Here is an 18,585-nt window from a genome sequence, read left to right on the forward strand (position 1 = left end):
GGTGCATCACTGACACATCTCAACTCTATTGCACCGAGCGATTTGTTGTAGTAGATGTTATTTATCAAACAGCACATCAGTCATAATAGCAGTTAGTTTATGGAGGAATATTACTAGCCTGTCTCCTCGTAATGAAGAGGTCATTCCATATGAGACCTTACATGACAATTCTCTGTTAACTGCTACCAGCTAGAGTTGATTATTGTTTAGTATAGTACTAGTACATGTGTCACTACTACTACCGGGGGGTGGGGGGTGTTTTCTACATTCGGGGAATTTCAGTGACCTCCCAAACAAGTTGTAGTATTGTTCACTCCTTAACTAGCAGGTCAGTTCCTAACATATAGTGAGTACACTATACAACAACTTGTCTTTGTGTGTGTGTACTGTAATCACTCAATGGAACTATCAACTAGTCCAAATGTATGGGGAACACCTCACCACTTCACCACAATAACCTTACACAACTCCTTTATCACAACAACTCCATACACAGTCACTATGGAATATACTCCATTCAAACATGTCAACTAGTCTAATGGAAAAACTCACAGACAAATTGACTGCTACATTGTGTAGGTGTTAATAATTTTACACATTGGAATAAAATGTTTGCAAATGACTCATCATTAAATCCAAGCCTGATATAACTAGCTGGTCATTCATTGGTAAAGTTTTGGAAATGAAACATCAATGTGTGACACATGTTCCCCTCTCAATAAACTAGCCCCATCATACACTCTAGTAGATCCAGTGGGACTATCACTTCACTGGTACACAACACAGACACACAATCACACTATAGTCTTGTTCACAAGACCAACAAATGGTTACTATAGTACTACAATATTGACATGATACGCTTGTTTGTGGAGAGGTATTTCTTGAAATACGCACTTCATAAAATAATAGTATCAAGAAGCTAGTGTTTAGTGTACTGACAATACTTGCAGTCATTTCAGGTGTTAAGGTCACCACAAAAACGTCACTAGGTTATCACTTACCAACAATGACAGTGTTGCTACTAGCGACAGCCGGTATAATCCTCTTTACTACCCCCTGGGTCAGTCGGCAGGTCACCCCAGTGATGTTATGCTGAGCTGTCCTCTGCTCTGCCTGCTCTAGTAACCAGCTCACATGATCCGGGTTGTCACCATCAATAGGTACACCCTCTATTGAGAAGCCACGCAAATACACATTACGTACTGGCATATCAATATAGTTTGGAACACAAAATTTCAGCTAATTTACCACACAAGTGGCTTAACCTACTCCCGGCTGCAGCCAATATTCCTTTAACACACTTACTGATATGGTATTGTTCATTTGATAGCATGATGAGCTGAAATACACATTCTTGCAGAGGTCATTTCAGATCCCTCACACATTATTGTGGGTTTGTCGTGACCTGCTAACACTTTTCTTAGACTGTTTTTTTTTCCAGTTGTTTTCAAATGTAATTTCAGGGAACAATACAGAGAAACAGCTTTGCCCTGATTTTTTAGGGGCTACCACAAATTGACACTTTGAAGAGAAGAGAAATGGGACACAAAGGAGGACACTGGTAAGTCCATGAAGAATGCATTGTACATACTGTGGTATGCCAAAAGGCACATGTCAAGCTAAAGCAACATCTAGCAGTGAAAAAATCAAGTCTGTAAATTTAGCCATTTGAGTTACACTTGTCTGAAGGAATTAGTAAGTCAGTCAGTCAGTCAGTCAGTCAGTCAACTCAGTCAGCAAATATTCCACTAAATAAAAAATTGTATCAGCTAATTGGAAACATTGAGGGTCATACTGAAGGCTAGGTTACTGTAGGGAAAGAAATTTTTGTGGTATTACATTTTTTTTGTGGATTGCCAAAATGCAGAATTTTTATGGAATATTATAGCAGTGTAGCCCCAAAAATTAGCCAAATTGCGGCTTTCGTTAAAGCATGAAATTTTGCACACAAATAGTACTCCTCATGACATGTATTTTCGTGAATCATACGTCCGCTAAATCCACGAATTTTCTATCCCACAAAAATTTCTTGCCCTTACAGTATACCTAACCAATGCTGCCTAGCCACAATGAAGCTATTGTAAGCTGGTCAAACCTCCATGATCCCGTACTGTATGTAATATCACTAGGATCACATGAGACAATTCACCTCCAAAAGGGTTCTCCTTAGGCCACAGTAACACTTTAGCATATTCCACACAATGCTCAGGCAGTCTGGGGGTGTGGGCTATCGTACACAGGGGGTAGTTGACCTGAAGGAGGGGATAATCATGTGATCCAGCCACACCCACTAACCTGTGGAGGATACAGGTCCAGAGTACAGTCAATACAAACTAATACTCCAGGAAGGATGACTCTAGCATTACCTTTGAAACCTGTAATATTGGGGTACTGATAATTAGAGAACAAAGCCCACAATGGCAATAGTATGGGGGTAAGGGGGCTGTAGTTTGGATAAACAATTGGCCCGGGAATAGTATAAAATTTACTAATTTTAAGTATTACATGCTACTCTGTACAATGACTACAAGCCTAAACAAGAACAGTAGTCTCAGCAAGCTCAGTTTTAAACATTGGACTATCTCACACCTGCAATACAACAGAACTTTTTTACTACAAAATATATTCACCAGGCTTCACACACAGCTTAATACACTACCAGTTTCAAGAGACACAAGAGGTCATCATTACATCATCAACAATGACATCATCCTCACCCTCAGTGACCCCATCAATTAGTGGGATCACACTGGACACATCTAACTGTCCATCATCAGTATAGGTTAGTAGGCTGACCTGTAGTGGAGGAAGAGTAGACAATAGCATACGAGGGGACAATAGTGATTCTCTGTAAGGGATAAGTGATCTGTTGTGAAGGAGTTAAGTTATATTACTAACTGAATGGCAAAACTTGTAACTAATTGCTCTATTAGTAACTTGACTACTACTCCATTAATGAATCAGTGGAGGGAAAGTGAGATGTTATTTATAACCCTCTCTGGAAGGTACAATAGTGACCTGTTGTCAAGGAGATTAGGTTTATTGATGTACCGATTAGATATTTAGCCAATTATCCAATATTGAAATTTACAGAATGGCCAATACCAATAACTGATCTGATATTTGTGTTTACCAAAATTCCACGTGCCATTTCTAATTTTTTTGTCTTATTGTTATGACAACAATAACATCAAGGTCAGTAAAATTAATCAGCTAAATAATCTGCTTATAATACCGATACTGTCCAATAAACTGATTTCCAATTATTTACTGATTAATCAGTGAATCACTAGTTAGGTCATATGTGACCAGGTTTGCGAAAAGGTACCTTTTCCACACATTTGACATACCAGCAAACGAAATGTCATAACTGTTGACTCCTTGCACTGATTGACTTTCTTTTTGTATCAAAATATAGCCAAATACTGTAGGCATACTCATGGAAAATTACAGATACGTGCTTGCAGTGATACAAAAGTTACAAAGTTTGAAAGTTGAAAAAATGGGTCAAATTTTATGTGTGAAAAAGGTACCTTATCCGGTCATATATTAAGTGCACAATACCCTATATGGAAGGAACACTAATGACAAAGTCAGGAGGTTAGTGTACGCTATTAGTGAGTGAGATCATCTTACACAGTAGCACACAATGGCGGATCCAGGATGGGGCATTTGGGGCAAATGCCCCCCCCCCCCCCTCCTCCTCACCCGAGTTGAGGAACCATATTTCTGATTAAAATACTAAACTTTATGTCAGACCAAGATCAGCTTATAAATTCACGAAAATGTGCACATTTTACTAGCATTTATTACAAATTCACCTGAAACCAAAGCGAATCAAAGCCTAAGTAATTATGAAAATGACACCCAGCACATTTGTGCGTACTAAGCGCCTCTAAAAATAATTATCGTGTTGCTGTTGTTTAAGACATTCAGAGCCTTGAAACAGCTTTTAAGACTTCACAACCATCTGCAAAGGCCAAAATAGCAAAAATCAACGGTGAGATACTACTAAGAGGTGTATTATTTGCTGCTTCAAAAATGCACAACTAACAAGAGAATCTGGGTCTCCCCAACCACCTACAACTCGGCCTGTTTGTGCCCCTCCCCTTGCCAGGTCCTGGATCCGCCCCTGGCACATGTTGTACTGGCTGAGTAGTAGTAGTAGTATGAGATAGTGTGGGCTAGTGGAGTATCATCAGGTAATGGACTACATCTTGTTACTGCTAGTAACATGATATAGTGGTTGTAGTGTAGTACTAGATGAATTGTTATGTGCTGTACCATTTTGTTTACTTCATACACTTGTAGAGGTGTACCGATAATCGGATCGGCTAAAATATCGGCCATCGATATGGCATTTTTTACCAATATCGGTATCGGTACAGAACAGTAGGAGGACCGATATCGCTACCGATATTTAGACAGTAGCAATAGTTTGTACATAAGCGGATTATGCATTGGTTTTCCATATGGCTGTTTAGTGCCAGTGGCTTATTACTCTCTCTGAAACAAACGCTACGCTACGAGAAGCCATATAAATACACGCGATTGTAGTGTTTGTTGCTGAAAAGCTTATCACGGTCTTTACAAATGAAGCAGCTATAGAGTATCTTGCAATAAAAGAAGGGTCACAGGATAACCAAGGAAACTTGCTGTACCAGCTTTCTCACAAGCCATTAGAATGCAGGATAATGCAGAAATATCCGTTTAAGGCTTCATGGGAGTATACATAAAAATATCTGTGGGTGCCTAATTGTCTGGATTGCACAATAGAAACCCAAGCTGTATACCATCACAGGCAGAGTATGGCATGCACATGTTGTATATAGTAGGTAAATGTACACTTTTAACTATAATACAAATATCGGATCGGCTATCGGTTATTGGCTTCTTCTGGTGGCATCAATATCGGATATCGGTACATGCCAAAACCTCATATCGGTACACCTCTATACACTTGTATCACTGAAAGTTGGTCATTCCTAGTAACCTCCTCATGTCCCAGAACCCTAACAATCAGCCACTCCAATAACTTTCCTAGGAAGCAAATCCATACTTCTTGTTTCAACACCAGCCAGCTTCACGTAGTTCTGACCTCTGCCAATCCTGGTACAATGGTTTGTGAAGTTGTATTGTATTGTATTGTAGTGGGACTGGGTTCCATCAGTAGCATTTGAGCTAGGAACAGGTCACCATAACTAATAAAGGACTCTCTCAAACTACTCATTACACACTGGGGGTTGTTGTAACACAACACACACACGCGTGCGCACGCACACACACACACACACACATGTAGTTTGATGTTCAAACAATTGGAATAATTCTTTTCAACCAGGTGAGAACCAAAAATCAATGTTTGCCAAATTTGCCTCATTACTTATCATCCTAACAGCAGTTACTTCCTGTGTAACGTGACTAGGGGCTACACCCACCATGTGGTTAACTAGTTCAACAGATCATTGACTGCTTGGTGTTGGGTTGGTGGCCATGTTGCTAGGTAACATGTAATGTTGCTGATTTAGCAAAACTTCTGCAAACAGTTGTGACCTTCTTGCGGAGTTGTTACAAGTGCTCCTTCATTATCATATCTGATCATTGTGTGGCAGGTTGTGGTTGTATATAACCTACTGATAACTGGTGATGTAATACCTCTTGTGGGTAAGGTGTGTATCCTGTTACTTCAATAGCTGATTTAGCAGAAAAATCCATGACATGTAAACAAGTAAAATGTTTTTCATGTTGCTTGCACATTGCACAGCAATTATTATAAACTTACCCATACTAACAAGTTATCATCTTGATATGGTTTGACATGTTAATATTAGGGAATTATTGGCAAATACAGTACATCAATATTATCCCTTACATCATGATATAATACTTCATAATAGCGGCATGTACCAGTGAGGTATTCAAGATGGCTACTAGCTGTAGTCCACCCCTCAGCAATTACATGGTGTTCAATGATACTGACAGAGTGTATACTTATATAGCTTTGAGGCTGAGAAGAGGGTGAGCAACATTTAGAACAATAGCTACTGGTTGTCATCGGTTACCAACACTAGGAGGATTGTCCAACATGTTCCATCAAACCAGTTACCATGACGTTCCATGAGGATGCCACCCTACAAGACTTGTATGATCACCTGATCCAAACCTTGTAAGGATTCTAATTGTCACCTGTCATTGTGCAATGTGTTAATTAGTCAGAAGTCTCCATCATTGACAACGGTTGTCAATGGCAACAACCAAACACTTTACATGCCAAATGTGCCATCCATTGAACAAGTTACCAAGAAGAACCTGAAGGAGAAATTGACAGGTGGGCATCTATAAGAAGTGTGGTTGGTTTCTATAGTAACATGTTACAGTGCTTGGTATCCAAGACAACCATGAAATCGTGGTAGCTGATCCAACTTCACTCAAACAAGTATAATTAGACTTACTTTTGATATGAGTTAGTAGTATTTCACGTTTTCACTGAATGTCGTGATGAATTGTACTTATTTATCATTACTTCGTGTATTTCATGATTTTAATTTGAAATAACTTTCGTAATTACAATGATTTCACTAATTAATGTATCCCTCTCGAATTACCATCAATCTTCGCTGCATTCTTCGTTGTGCGGTTCCACGAAGACACATGGTACTGGATTTAGAACTATTCCGCGCTGACAAGGGCGGCGATCCGGATAAGATCAGGGAAAATCAGCGCAAGAGGTTTAAAGATGTGACTTATGTGGATAAAGTTGTCGAGGCAGATACTAAGTGGAGAAAACGTGAGCTAGTTACTTTGTGTGGTGTGTAAACAGGAAACTTTCTTAACGGACACGTGTCTAAGTTTATAGACCCATTTAGGCTAGGCCTGCACAAAGGGGCTTATTAAAGACACCTATTTGTTCCTCCAATCAAGGTGTTATTTCTCCAATAGCCACTGTACTATACAGGCATTGTCAATGTTGACTTTTGATTGAAATTTTGCAATAAGGTTCATACTGTCATGTCCACCCCCATATAGTAAGGTTCATATTGTCATGTACACCCCCATATAGTGAGGTTCATATTTTCATGTACACCCCCATATAGTGAGGTTCATATTGTCATGTACACCCCCATATAGTAAGGTTCATATTGTCATGTACACCCCATATAGTGAGGTTCATATTGTCATGTACACCCCCATATAGTGAGGTTCATATTGTCATGTACACCCCCATATAGTGAGGTTCATATTGTCATGTACACCCCCATATAGTGAGGTTCATACTGTCATGTCCACCCCCATATAGTGAGGTTCATATTGTCATGTACACCCCCATATAGTAAGGTTCATATTGTCATGTACACCCCTATATAGTGAGGTTCCAAGCGGACAACTGGAACAAGCTACGAAGAATATGCAGTAAAGAGATCGGGGTCAGGATGAAGGTGATGTCCTCTGTATTGTGTGCAGCTCTCATGGACACTGAATTATATCTCCATATTTTTGCTACAATGAAGAGGTTACCCTATTTCAGATGTATGGAGTGTTGGGACCAAATAAAAATCTTGGTCCATATTATGGAGGTGTATTCTATTAATTTGGAGAGTTCATTCAGCGGGTTATATTATGTGCCATGTCCAAATTTTGTGAATCAAAGTTTAACTCACAAAAATCCCTGCTGGCAGGCTATATTTCGAGTGTGGAGAGTTTTGCCTGAGCCATCTGTGTTTTTAACTTTGCCATAGTATCCAAACAGATATGTAGAAATTGTTCATGTCTCACAGATTATACTGGAGGTTATATTAGCTGTTTAGCAGAAATTTTGACTTCACAACACAATAACCCTCTGTATGATACAAGAGCTGCTCTAATATATCTTGTTAACACTACTTCAAACAGAACAAGGAACCAGTTGGAGATGATGACACTGTCCCTAGTGAGATAGTTGATAAGTTGGAGTCCTTAACAGCAGATGATTTGAAGGTAATCATGGTGATGGTGTTCATCCATTGATCTGATTGGCTACATTAGGGGTTGACAGTGACCCAGATAAAGAAGGTGGTGTTAATGATAGAAGCAGCTGATGAGAAGTGTACTGAGGAGCGTAAACAAACTGAAGCCACAAGAATACAAAACTTAGCAATGATCGGTAATCTGCTACACCCCAGTGTACCCATATCAAATGATGAGGTGTGTGTGCCTGTGTCTGCTTGTGTGTATGTGTAATATGTGGAGATATGAATGATGGTAGATAGCTGTAGGGGGAAATCCCTACTTTGGCATGTTTATATTATTACTGGAACTCTACAAGTACGCCGCAACTAGTTGTTGGAACTATTATGTGTGACAGACAGACTGATGTGGAGAAGCAACAACAAGTACTCATTGTATGTAATGCTCTAATAGAACAGTCACTAGTCCAGTAGTAGGGATTATGGAGGTTAGGGCTTCCTTGTTCAATAATATCACCTAAAAACCAACTGAAGTAGAGTGGTGACTTAACATTTAAGTTATTGATAATTGGGCGTGTGTTTAGTTGTGTGACTAATGTATCAGGCTCCTTTGATGTTGTATGTGACAGTAATGAATTGTGTTATTGAAAAGAAGAAAAACACAAACACAAGGAATTTTACCAGTAAATTCCTCACATTTGTCTGTAGTGGTTTATTGTCTTGCTAACTAAACGCAAAAGCTGTCACTAACGGCGTGTGTCATTATTAGTTGGGATAGTGGGTCTACCCAGGTATGTAATAACCACTCTGTGTGTCACCATTACCCTCTTTATGTGTCATGCCATTACCCCTTTGTGTGTCACATTACCTCATGTCTGTCACGCCATTACCGCTCTGTGTGTCATCATAGGACACAGGTAACAAAGAGGAACGCACATGGGGAGACTGTGTTACCAAGCGACAATACTCACATATTGACCTCATTCATATGGTCGATGGGGTGGATACTCAACGAGCCACTGTTACCGCTGGCAACCGATGTTATTACCTCAAGGGTAAGTAATGGTGTGCACTAATAAGAGATTACCATATAGAGGGAAACTTTGGCGATTAGCAAGCTAAATTATACTTGGCAAAATACACTTTGGAGAATTCAAGCTTAATCTGTAGCTATAAAAATGTTAATGTGAGGTGCTACTAGTAATTGGTGGGTTTAGCATTGGCAAATTTGTAGCAGTCTTCCCTCACCAAAGTTTCCCTCGCGTGTTATTGTGTACAGTGTGTGTGTGCGTGATATTCTCATGAAATTTGAGTGACAATATTTCATATATTTCTACAAATAGTTACTACCTGCATAACTGGCAGTGAACTACCGTAGATCGGGAAATTTCCGTGTTAAAATAAAATCAAATGTAGTGATATTATACAAAATTAAATCACACGAAGTGTAAGCTTACAAGTTAGCAATCATAATTGATCATAATTGAGTACAATTAACTACATTTGTAATATATGCCCCCAGGTAGTGTGTTTTTAGTATATATTCCTTTAAGGTTACGGGTTAGGCGCTTAATAATAGGTTATTATTTTTCGATGTGCAATAATGGTTGGGGCAATATTGGCAGAAACTCAAGCAGGTGTTAGTGAGAAGGTTGTTAACTTTAAAATAGCCACGTGATAATAGCGGAGTAATCATACAAAGTGAGTGTTAATAATTTACTGCAGAAGGTAGTCAAGTGTAAAATTAAGTCCCTGCAATATGGTTGAACCAGCCTTTAGCGCTACTGCTTAATGTGGTTATTATTCATCAAAAATAGCAGCTTCCAGCCAATTAGTACAAATTTTTTATGGCAGTGTCAATGGGTGGTTATATTATCTAGGTCCTGTCGTGGAGACTTTGTGGGAAAACTGACTAGAGGCTGGTTAATTATCGTATCTTTCAAGGATAATGGCAATTAGTTCTGCTACGGAAATACCGCGAGTGCACTACAGTGCTGTTACAATCGGATAACAACTCAATTCGTTCGTGAGGACCTAGAAATCACTAAGTAATAGCTTATTAATGCTAAATATCATGGTGTGGCTTCCCATGAAACCTGGTTTTTGATGAATAGCAACTCAACAGTTTTGCTGTTTAGTGCCTGCATTTCTGTACAAGTGCATCTCTTGTTGAGTGTATCACCGCTTTTGGTATTTCTTGTGCGTTAGTATACCATGTTATTTTAGTGTGTTCTTCTGTGCAAAACGGTTAAAACAGAACTATAAGCAAAACGCCTACAAATTATTTACTGGGTAACCCGTAACCTTAAGATTGGAACACAAGCTATAGCCTCATGAGCCTGGACACGTGAGACTAAGCACAAGCCAGGACTGCTGCTATAGTATGTTCACGTTGAGCTGAATCCTGAAAAATGGCTAAAAATTAAAAGTGGATTTTTTCTCAACAGAGTTAACATTTCAGCCAACCAGATGATTATTGGTAACAGCAAAGGTGTCAACAATAGACACGTACAGTTTGGCTCCATTACAAGTTCGGGAAAGGGCTGTAATGGACACTGTACTTATATGGCTTCCCATAGGAAATGTATTGTGAAAATTTTGATTGACCGTAAATATTATGTCTAACATTTGAACAACAAGATTTTGAAATATTTTTAGGTCAAGCAGTACTACAAATGAGCCAAATTTCAAGATCGTGTGTAATTGCATCATCCATGAGTTATTAAATGTTTTTGAGGGTTCAGCTCAACGTGAACATACTATAGCTGTAGTATACGTAGCTACACCTGCACCACTATAGCTAGCTATTGTGTTTTGGAAGCAGTGAAGATTAGCACACAATGTGCCCTTCTGCAAATAGTGATTGACAGTGAGGTGGACAAAGAATCGTTCTGGAGTTTGCTCGTGGCTCAGTATTCTTTTACTTTGCAGGAACTAGCTATAAAGGATTGGTCTACACATGACACCAACATAGCTATAACTAGGGACTTTCCCAGGGACTTCTCAAAATATGCTTGTGTGTATGTGACATCACGAATAATAATCGTGCATCTGTGGCTCAATAAGGTCTCTATACTGTATGTAGACTATGTAGTTAGCATGCAATAGCTGCAACTGGTAGCATTAATCTTCTGGTTAATTTGTATTACGCTCCATTTACTCAAGGCTCCACTGCTGATTTTAGCTGGTGGTTGCCAGTTTACCTAAGGAGAAAATAGTATGAAATACAAGAGACTGTACGTGTTATATACTTTTGTAGGTGTAGTGTGTAAGTTCGCTAAAGTAATTATGCACATCCATAAATTTCCACATTAAAATATTTTCGTATGCACTTTTTGAAATTAAAACACTTCGGATTTTAATCATACGGCAATTTTATAACCCGAAAATTTCCCAATCTATGGTATATGAAAGTAGTTTGTTAATAGAAGATGTTACTCTGTGCACAAATAATACTGTACGCTGTATATACTGTAGTGCCTATCTTATAATCCAACTGTATTAAAATTGACAAATAAATCTACGATCCCTATTGTCTATAACCTATCCAACTTCTAAGAAAGTTCAAGTCCCACTCTGCCACGAGGATGCTTCCAGCTCACATGACTCTCTCCTCTCTCTCTCCGGATTCTACAACTCCCTCCTCCTTCAAAGCTGAGCCCTCCAGGTGATGAATCCTCACAGATTTTTTAACTACTCATCCACTCCCGGTAGTAGCATTAGAGCGATGACTCCAAATCTGAAACTGTTTCACCCTGCTGTACCAGCTCCTGAAGCTGTTTCCTCCGTACTTGTCTCCTCTTAAGAAGTTTCCCTGTGTGACCAATCCATGGGACAGCTTTGCACATTTCAGAACTACACTTAGACAAGCACTGCTGTGAAATATTCAGATGTTCAGCATCTTCATCTCCCTCCAATACTATAACTGCATTGGTTGATGTAAGGGATCGAACAACAAAAAGGATCCCTTAAAGGCTTGGTCCAAACAGAATCTGGTTTCCACCTTCAATATTAATAAATCTCCAACCTTCAACGTATGCTTCTTGGCTAGTTCCTTAACAAGTCCTTTCCCAAATTCTGTCTCCATCACGGTAACTAGCTTGTGGTACACTACAGGTGGTCCCTACCATACACAAGGTAAAGTGATGACTCACCTGATGAGGTGTATGGTGTAATGTGGTAAGTGAATAGAATAGGACCAAGTAGCTTGTCCCAATCTTTCCACCCTTAGTGACCAACTTACATAACATCTACTTCAGAGTCCTGTTGAAGCATCAATGAGGCCATTGGTTTGAAGGTGGCCTCTTGATGTTGGTAGCTGGTCTACTGGGCTGTCTCCTGTAGAAGTTCAACAGGAACTCAGTTGCTCTGTAATGAATATTTCCTCTTGGAACACCATGTTTCCAAATTAAATCTAAGAAACACTCTGCAACTGTCTCCGCCCTTTGGTTTGCCACAGCATAGACCACTGGCCACTTGCTTACGTAATCCTGAAAATCAGGACATACCGATTTCCAGATGAACTCCTACACACTTGAGCACACTTCCAACTGGGATACTGACCAATGGCGGCCTTCCTCTGAATCCTTGTCCTTTGACAGAAGTACAGACACACGAAGCACGATATCTGTCCACTAATGCCATCCCAATCAGAATATTGACTGACTCTCTGTTTCATCTTCTTCACAGCAAAATATCCAGCAAAGCACGAGTCATGATGCTCCTCCAGGATCTTTTTCCTCAAGTGGAAAGGAACTACCAACTGTCATCGCCCAGGTAAGTCTGCCCCTTTGTAATACAAGATATCATCAATTAAATTGTATCCTCTCTTGGCTTGATACTGTATCTGTTGACTTTCACTAGGGCATTGTGGCAGTCCTCCATCTGAGTCAGGATGCATCCTTAATTTTGATGATATGCCTTCATCAAGTCTAGGGTAGTGAACAATGCATCCTTCTGCCTACCAACCATGTTGACGAGATCATCAATACGGGGAATCAGGTAGTAATCATGGACAGTATCCTTATTGATACCACTGTAGTCGACACACACTCGCAGGCCTCCATCTCTCTTCCTGACAAGAGCTAACCTTGATGCGTGTATACTTGTAGATGACTCAATGCATCCGGTGGCTTCCAATCTAGCTAACTCAACCTCTAACTCTGATCGGAGAGCATAAGGCAACCTTTGAGGGGGTGGTGTGGTCTCTTTCCTTTCTATCTTGTGTCACACAAGGTTGGTCCCAATTCAACATCCGACAAAGCAATCACCTGGTGCTCCATAAGTAGGAACTTTAGAAATCTCTTCAGGGGAACATGCTTCAGCCACACATAACAAAGAACATAGTCTTGCCTGTTGATCTTCCACTTCATCATCTTGAGTTGCTCACCTCCTTACTCCTGAGTCTGGTGGCTTCTGGCACTCTTCCCACACTTTGTGATTTACTGGAGTCACTTCCTCCACAGTACCCACAATTGTGCACTTACTGATTACAACTGGACTACAGTTACTCTGACCTGTGGACCTGCCACCACAACTATAACCCAGGACTGGGATAGGGACAATCACATGGGGACATTAATAATCAGCAACAAGTGCAATGATTTCTGCCAAGGCCACATGGCAGAGGACAATGGTCAAGGCGTCCTGGACGGTGTAGCTACTTGGATATCCTCCTCCCAAACCTCAAAATCATTATCACTAGGTTTTCCACCATATGGTTGATCAATGCCCTAAACCCAGGTGGGTGTACGTCGTTGTGGAGCTGGATGAAGTTGCTACCTCACTATCCTCTTGGGCCTCACTGACACCTTCATCAACTCATCACGGAGTCTACTAACTTCCCTTTCTAATGCCGTGGAACGTTCAATTAGATCTGCTTATCATTACGTAGCTCACTGATTGTGGAGTCATATTGACACATGCTGGCCAGTTGCTCGTCATTCGCACGTGTGTGCTCAAATAGCAGACTCTTTGTTACTGAACCTCCTCTTCGGCATGTAGAGCACACATACATTAGTGCCTTACTATGGCACCTGACCAATTCTGCATACAAGATGTCTACAAGGTGTCAGACAACTTATCACAATGCCTGATGGAGGTCACGTGCCCCCACCTGTCACAAAATTCACATTCCAAAAATGCATCGAATAATTCATTTGTTGGCGACATATCCTCCACTGTCTCTGACACCATGTTCAGTGTCTTGTGGGACGATTCTTATCACTTAAAACTTCTGGTGAACTGTTCTCGGTTATTCCTACTGTAGGGATCTCTATGGGACCTCCAAGTTGTAATTCCCGTCTTATAATCCAACTGTATTAACATTGACAAACCATACACCATTTAACAAATGAAATCTATGATCCTTATGGTCTATTATAGCCTTATGGAATTACTAAGTCCCACTCTGCCACGAGGTCGCTTCCAGCTTGCATGACTTTCTCCTTCCCGTCCATCTGTCTCCGGAACCTACATCTACTTACTGTAGATCGAAAAATTTCCAGTGTAATTTAATTAATATGCTTACAAAAAAATGAAATTTTTGGATATTCAGAAATTTGCCTCCAATATTATAGCTGAAATCGCTTTCACATGAAGTTTTAGCTGGTTGAAGCTTGTTAAACCAACACGTCCTGTAGTGTTACAGGGATAAATGTAATGTTCATCTAATAGCTTGAGCATTAATTCCTCTATCACTAGACTCTTGAAATTATCCATGTCACTGTCTTTCCCTCACCCAGTATGTCTTGTCTACGCTCCAGAAAAGAACAATGATTTTCTACCCTGATCTATTCGGTGGACCAGTGTTTTGGAGATGAGTTGTGTGCCAGTCTGATGGAAACTTGTAGTGGGTAGCATTGATCTTGTAATTAACTTGAATGGGTAGAAGTCACCAATCAAATTTACAGCAGTTATTTGCCGCTTATCACTCAGACCAGATCTTGATTATGCATAGGATGGAACAATACGTATGCTACAATTTAAGTCAATTCTGGCAGAATTTCTTCCATTTCAACTAGTGTGGCCAAATTCAATAAATTCCTCCAGCAAAGTTGAGCTGTCATCCGTTTTAGTAGTGAATGTACCCAGTATCTGTCCAACTCTAAAAAAAGTTTTTGTAAATCTTTCTTACAAATGTGTCCAAAGCCTTCAATATTCCAGTAATTACAATGCCTTCTTGTACCTTCCTAATATATGCCTGTTCCATTGAATTAATTCTTACCCCAAACAACAATGGCCTCCGTCATTTTTTGTGGTAAAAGATTGCATGGATTTTTACAACCAGTTTTTCTCCTTATCTTTATTTCATTCATTTAGGCATCTTCTGATACAGTAGACTGTGTTTGGCCTGTGCAGGAGTGGCTGCTGCTGATACTCGGAGGCTTGCATAGCATGTAATCCTAAGTTGTACGTGATTGTCATACTTTTGAAGTAATATCACAAAACTGAAGGGTACAGATTATAATACTCCCTTTTCTTTCCTGACTGCTAATTTGCTGTTTGCTACAGTAATTTTCAATCGCTGCACTTAGACAATCAATGGCACGTGATGGAATCTTTGCACCTTATCTGGTGACAATATTGCAACAAGTCCAAGTGTTCAATAAACCACACTACAACCTTATATAAATTTACAATGCAGAAATGTTTACAGTGAAATAAATTTTTTGTGCTTCAATTTTTTTTTTCATGACATCAGTACATCTGAAAATTGTTAACCCAATCTACAATATAATGTTAGTGGTCCCATGGCCTCTCCTCCTCCCATTGTAGGTCCGATGGTGTTCCTGGAGTTAGCACTGATCCAACATGCTCTGAGGATGTTACATGACCGCAAGTACACGCCCCTGTACACGCCCTACTTCATGAGGAAGGAAGTGATGCAGGAAGTAGCTCAGTTGAGCCAGTTTGACGAGGAGCTTTACAAGGTACACACCGTGCTTGTAACTAGGAGGGCCATGTGGTGTCTTATATAGACTCCTGTAACTGAAAAAACCATTGATGGAAGTAGTTATCAACAGTTAGTTCATTACACATGTAACATGTTGTTGTCAAGTAATTCTCTGGTGTATCAGAGCTAATTTCTCTGATCACCTCTAAGCCAAAGTGGCTCACCCTTAAAGATCAGTTACTGTAAATGTATTTCTGACCATATTAGGAAGTGGTCTTGATATGCATGTCCCTTAATGGAAGAGGTCAAACAGGATGATGTTTGCCTCAGCATTGTTAGCAATTACATCTTATCAGCCAGTACACACCTTAATACTTACAGTATAAGGGATTGTAACTTGTTGTGTTGGTTACCTAGGTGGTCGGCAAGGGTAGTGAGATCAAAGAAGACAATACTGTTGAGGAGAAGTATCTCATAGCAACCAGTGAGCAGAGCATCGCTGCTTATCATCGTAATGAGTGGCTACAACCCTCTGATCTGCCACTGCGTTATGCTGGCTTCTCTACTTGCTTCAGACAGGAAGTGGGATCACATGGGCGAGACACTAGGGGAATTTTCCGTGTTCACCAGTTTGAAAAGGTGAACTTAATGTTACACTGTATGCATACACTCCACTGGGTCATGTGTGCTATTATAAGATGATGTACTCCATTACACAGTGAAGCAAGTCTCAAATTGATACAACTCTTGTTATCCTGTTAATCAAGAGTTTAGTTTAGAACATGTTACACTATACTCTTCTGTGGATGCTATCCCACTTGGGTAGTGGTGTGCGATATCAGGATTTTCATTTTGATACGATAATAGGGTAAATATCGAAATTTCGATTCTATTTTCAATAATTTTTAATTGCGTGGGTGGCCGATATTTATAAATATGCTTCAAATACAATTTACACTCCAAAACTATTGCATAGAACTAATAATAAGCCTAGAAAACTGGTAGACAAGCTTTTAAAGTGGCTAGATTGTACAGAACCAACCTTCATTGCTAGCGTGATTGTGCAATCACACACTAATGCTGTAGATTTATTGAAATCTGTTAAAGTGGTTTAGAAATCTATACGATAACGATATTGACAAATTATCGTGATATTTTTCGATATATCGCACACCACTACACTTTGGGACCTTTGAGAATCATCTGGTGTTTACCATATTAGGCTAAACTTTGGTACAACCCATTTCTCTTAGACAATAAAAAGAAATTAGGTAAATTCCATAATAACCACTGCCCCTAGCAACCTGAAGTTTACATTATTTGTAGGTATCAATGTCTAAAGTAACGAGATAGCATATATAAGGTCATGAGATATGACATTTTGAAGGGGCAACTGTTGCCCCCTCTCATAGATAATGTATGGGAAAACCACAAACTTCAAAATATCATATCTCATGACGTATATATGCTATCCTTTTGAAACTTGGAGATGTTACTTTAGACATTTACACCTACAAATAATGTAAAATTCAGGTAGCTAGGGCAACAGTTAATTTTTTTTTATTGTTTGTCTACTGGGTTTGCTGACATGCACACATGTGTACTCACACACTACACACGCACACGCACACACACACACACACACACACACACACACACACACACACACACACACACACACTACACACACATTACACACAACACACACACAACACAACACACACACAACACAACACACACACACACTACACACACACACACACACACACACACACACTACACACACACACACACATTACACACAACACACACACAACACAACACACACACACACTACACACTACACACACACACAGTGTACTTTCTTGCTTTTATCAGACTTGGTGACGACTCCTTCTCACTAGGTGGAACAGTTTTGTATCACCAGTCCCCGTGGTGACGAGTCATGGCGTATGTTTGATGAGATGATAGCTACAGCTGAGGAGTTCTGCCAGTCACTAGGGATACCCTATCATATTGTTAACATAGTGTCTGGGGAACTAAACAATGCTGCAGCTAAGAAACTAGACTTGGAGGCGTGGTTTCCCGGATCAGGAGCCTTCAGGGAATTAGTATCCTGTTCTAATTGTACCGATTATCAGTCGCGACGACTACTAATCAGGTTTGGTCAGAAGAAGATGAATGAGCAAGTAAGTGTTGTGACTGTCAGGTTGTTAACCACGTGTGTCTTCCATCCAGGTAGAGTTTGTGCACATGTTAAACGCCACAATGTGTGCTACAACAAGAGTGATTTGTGCTATACTAGAGAACTACCAGACTGATGAGGGAGTGACCGTACCTGATGTGCTCCGGCAGTACATGCCAGCCCAGTATAACCAGTTAATCAAGTTTGTCAAGCCTGCTCCGATTGAGGAGCCAGTCTCTAAGAAGCAGCAAAAACAAGCTGGACAGGCCAAGAAGACATTATAATTGTTATTAGTGAATTAATTTCTATCAATTTTAGTATAAATTACTGCCACAAAGAATGACCATGATAATAATAGACATAACTCCTAATAAGGCTTCATAACATATAACAACTATTATCCCTAGCAAAATGTAAGTGACAATATCTAAAGTAACTTCTCCAAAGTTTTAAAAGGCATATATAGATATGCCATCTTGAAGTTTGTGGTTTTCCCATACACATCTATATAAGGGGGCAACAGTTGCCCCTTCTGAGGAATCACCTAATTGAAGGATTTC

General features: G+C 39.8%; 2 protein-coding genes across 2 annotated transcripts; one reads left to right on the forward strand and one right to left on the reverse strand.

Moving 5' to 3' along the window:
- Positions 1-762: 762 nt before the first annotated feature.
- On the reverse strand, positions 763-3,146 carry LOC136253952 (NEDD8-activating enzyme E1 catalytic subunit-like). Its single transcript, XM_066046609.1, has 5 exons — positions 2,721-3,146; positions 2,299-2,378; positions 2,153-2,255; positions 1,005-1,172; positions 763-770 (listed from the first exon to the last, which is right to left on the reverse strand). The coding sequence occupies exons 1-5, from the start codon at positions 2,827-2,829 to the stop codon at positions 763-765; spliced, it is 468 nt and encodes a 155-aa protein (XP_065902681.1). The 5' UTR covers positions 2,830-3,146.
- A 3,430-nt stretch (positions 3,147-6,576) lies between these two features.
- LOC136252643 (serine--tRNA ligase, cytoplasmic-like) lies at positions 6,577-18,368 on the forward strand. Its single transcript, XM_066045165.1, has 9 exons — positions 6,577-6,790; positions 7,369-7,439; positions 7,894-7,977; positions 8,026-8,184; positions 8,857-9,001; positions 15,723-15,877; positions 16,258-16,479; positions 17,745-18,029; positions 18,079-18,368. The coding sequence occupies exons 1-9, from the start codon at positions 6,589-6,591 to the stop codon at positions 18,307-18,309; spliced, it is 1,554 nt and encodes a 517-aa protein (XP_065901237.1). The 5' UTR covers positions 6,577-6,588; the 3' UTR covers positions 18,310-18,368.
- Positions 18,369-18,585: the final 217 nt, after the last annotated feature.

Source organism: Dysidea avara, chromosome 4 (genome assembly GCF_963678975.1).
Source record: "Dysidea avara chromosome 4, odDysAvar1.4, whole genome shotgun sequence".
NCBI lineage: Eukaryota > Metazoa > Porifera > Demospongiae > Dictyoceratida > Dysideidae > Dysidea > Dysidea avara.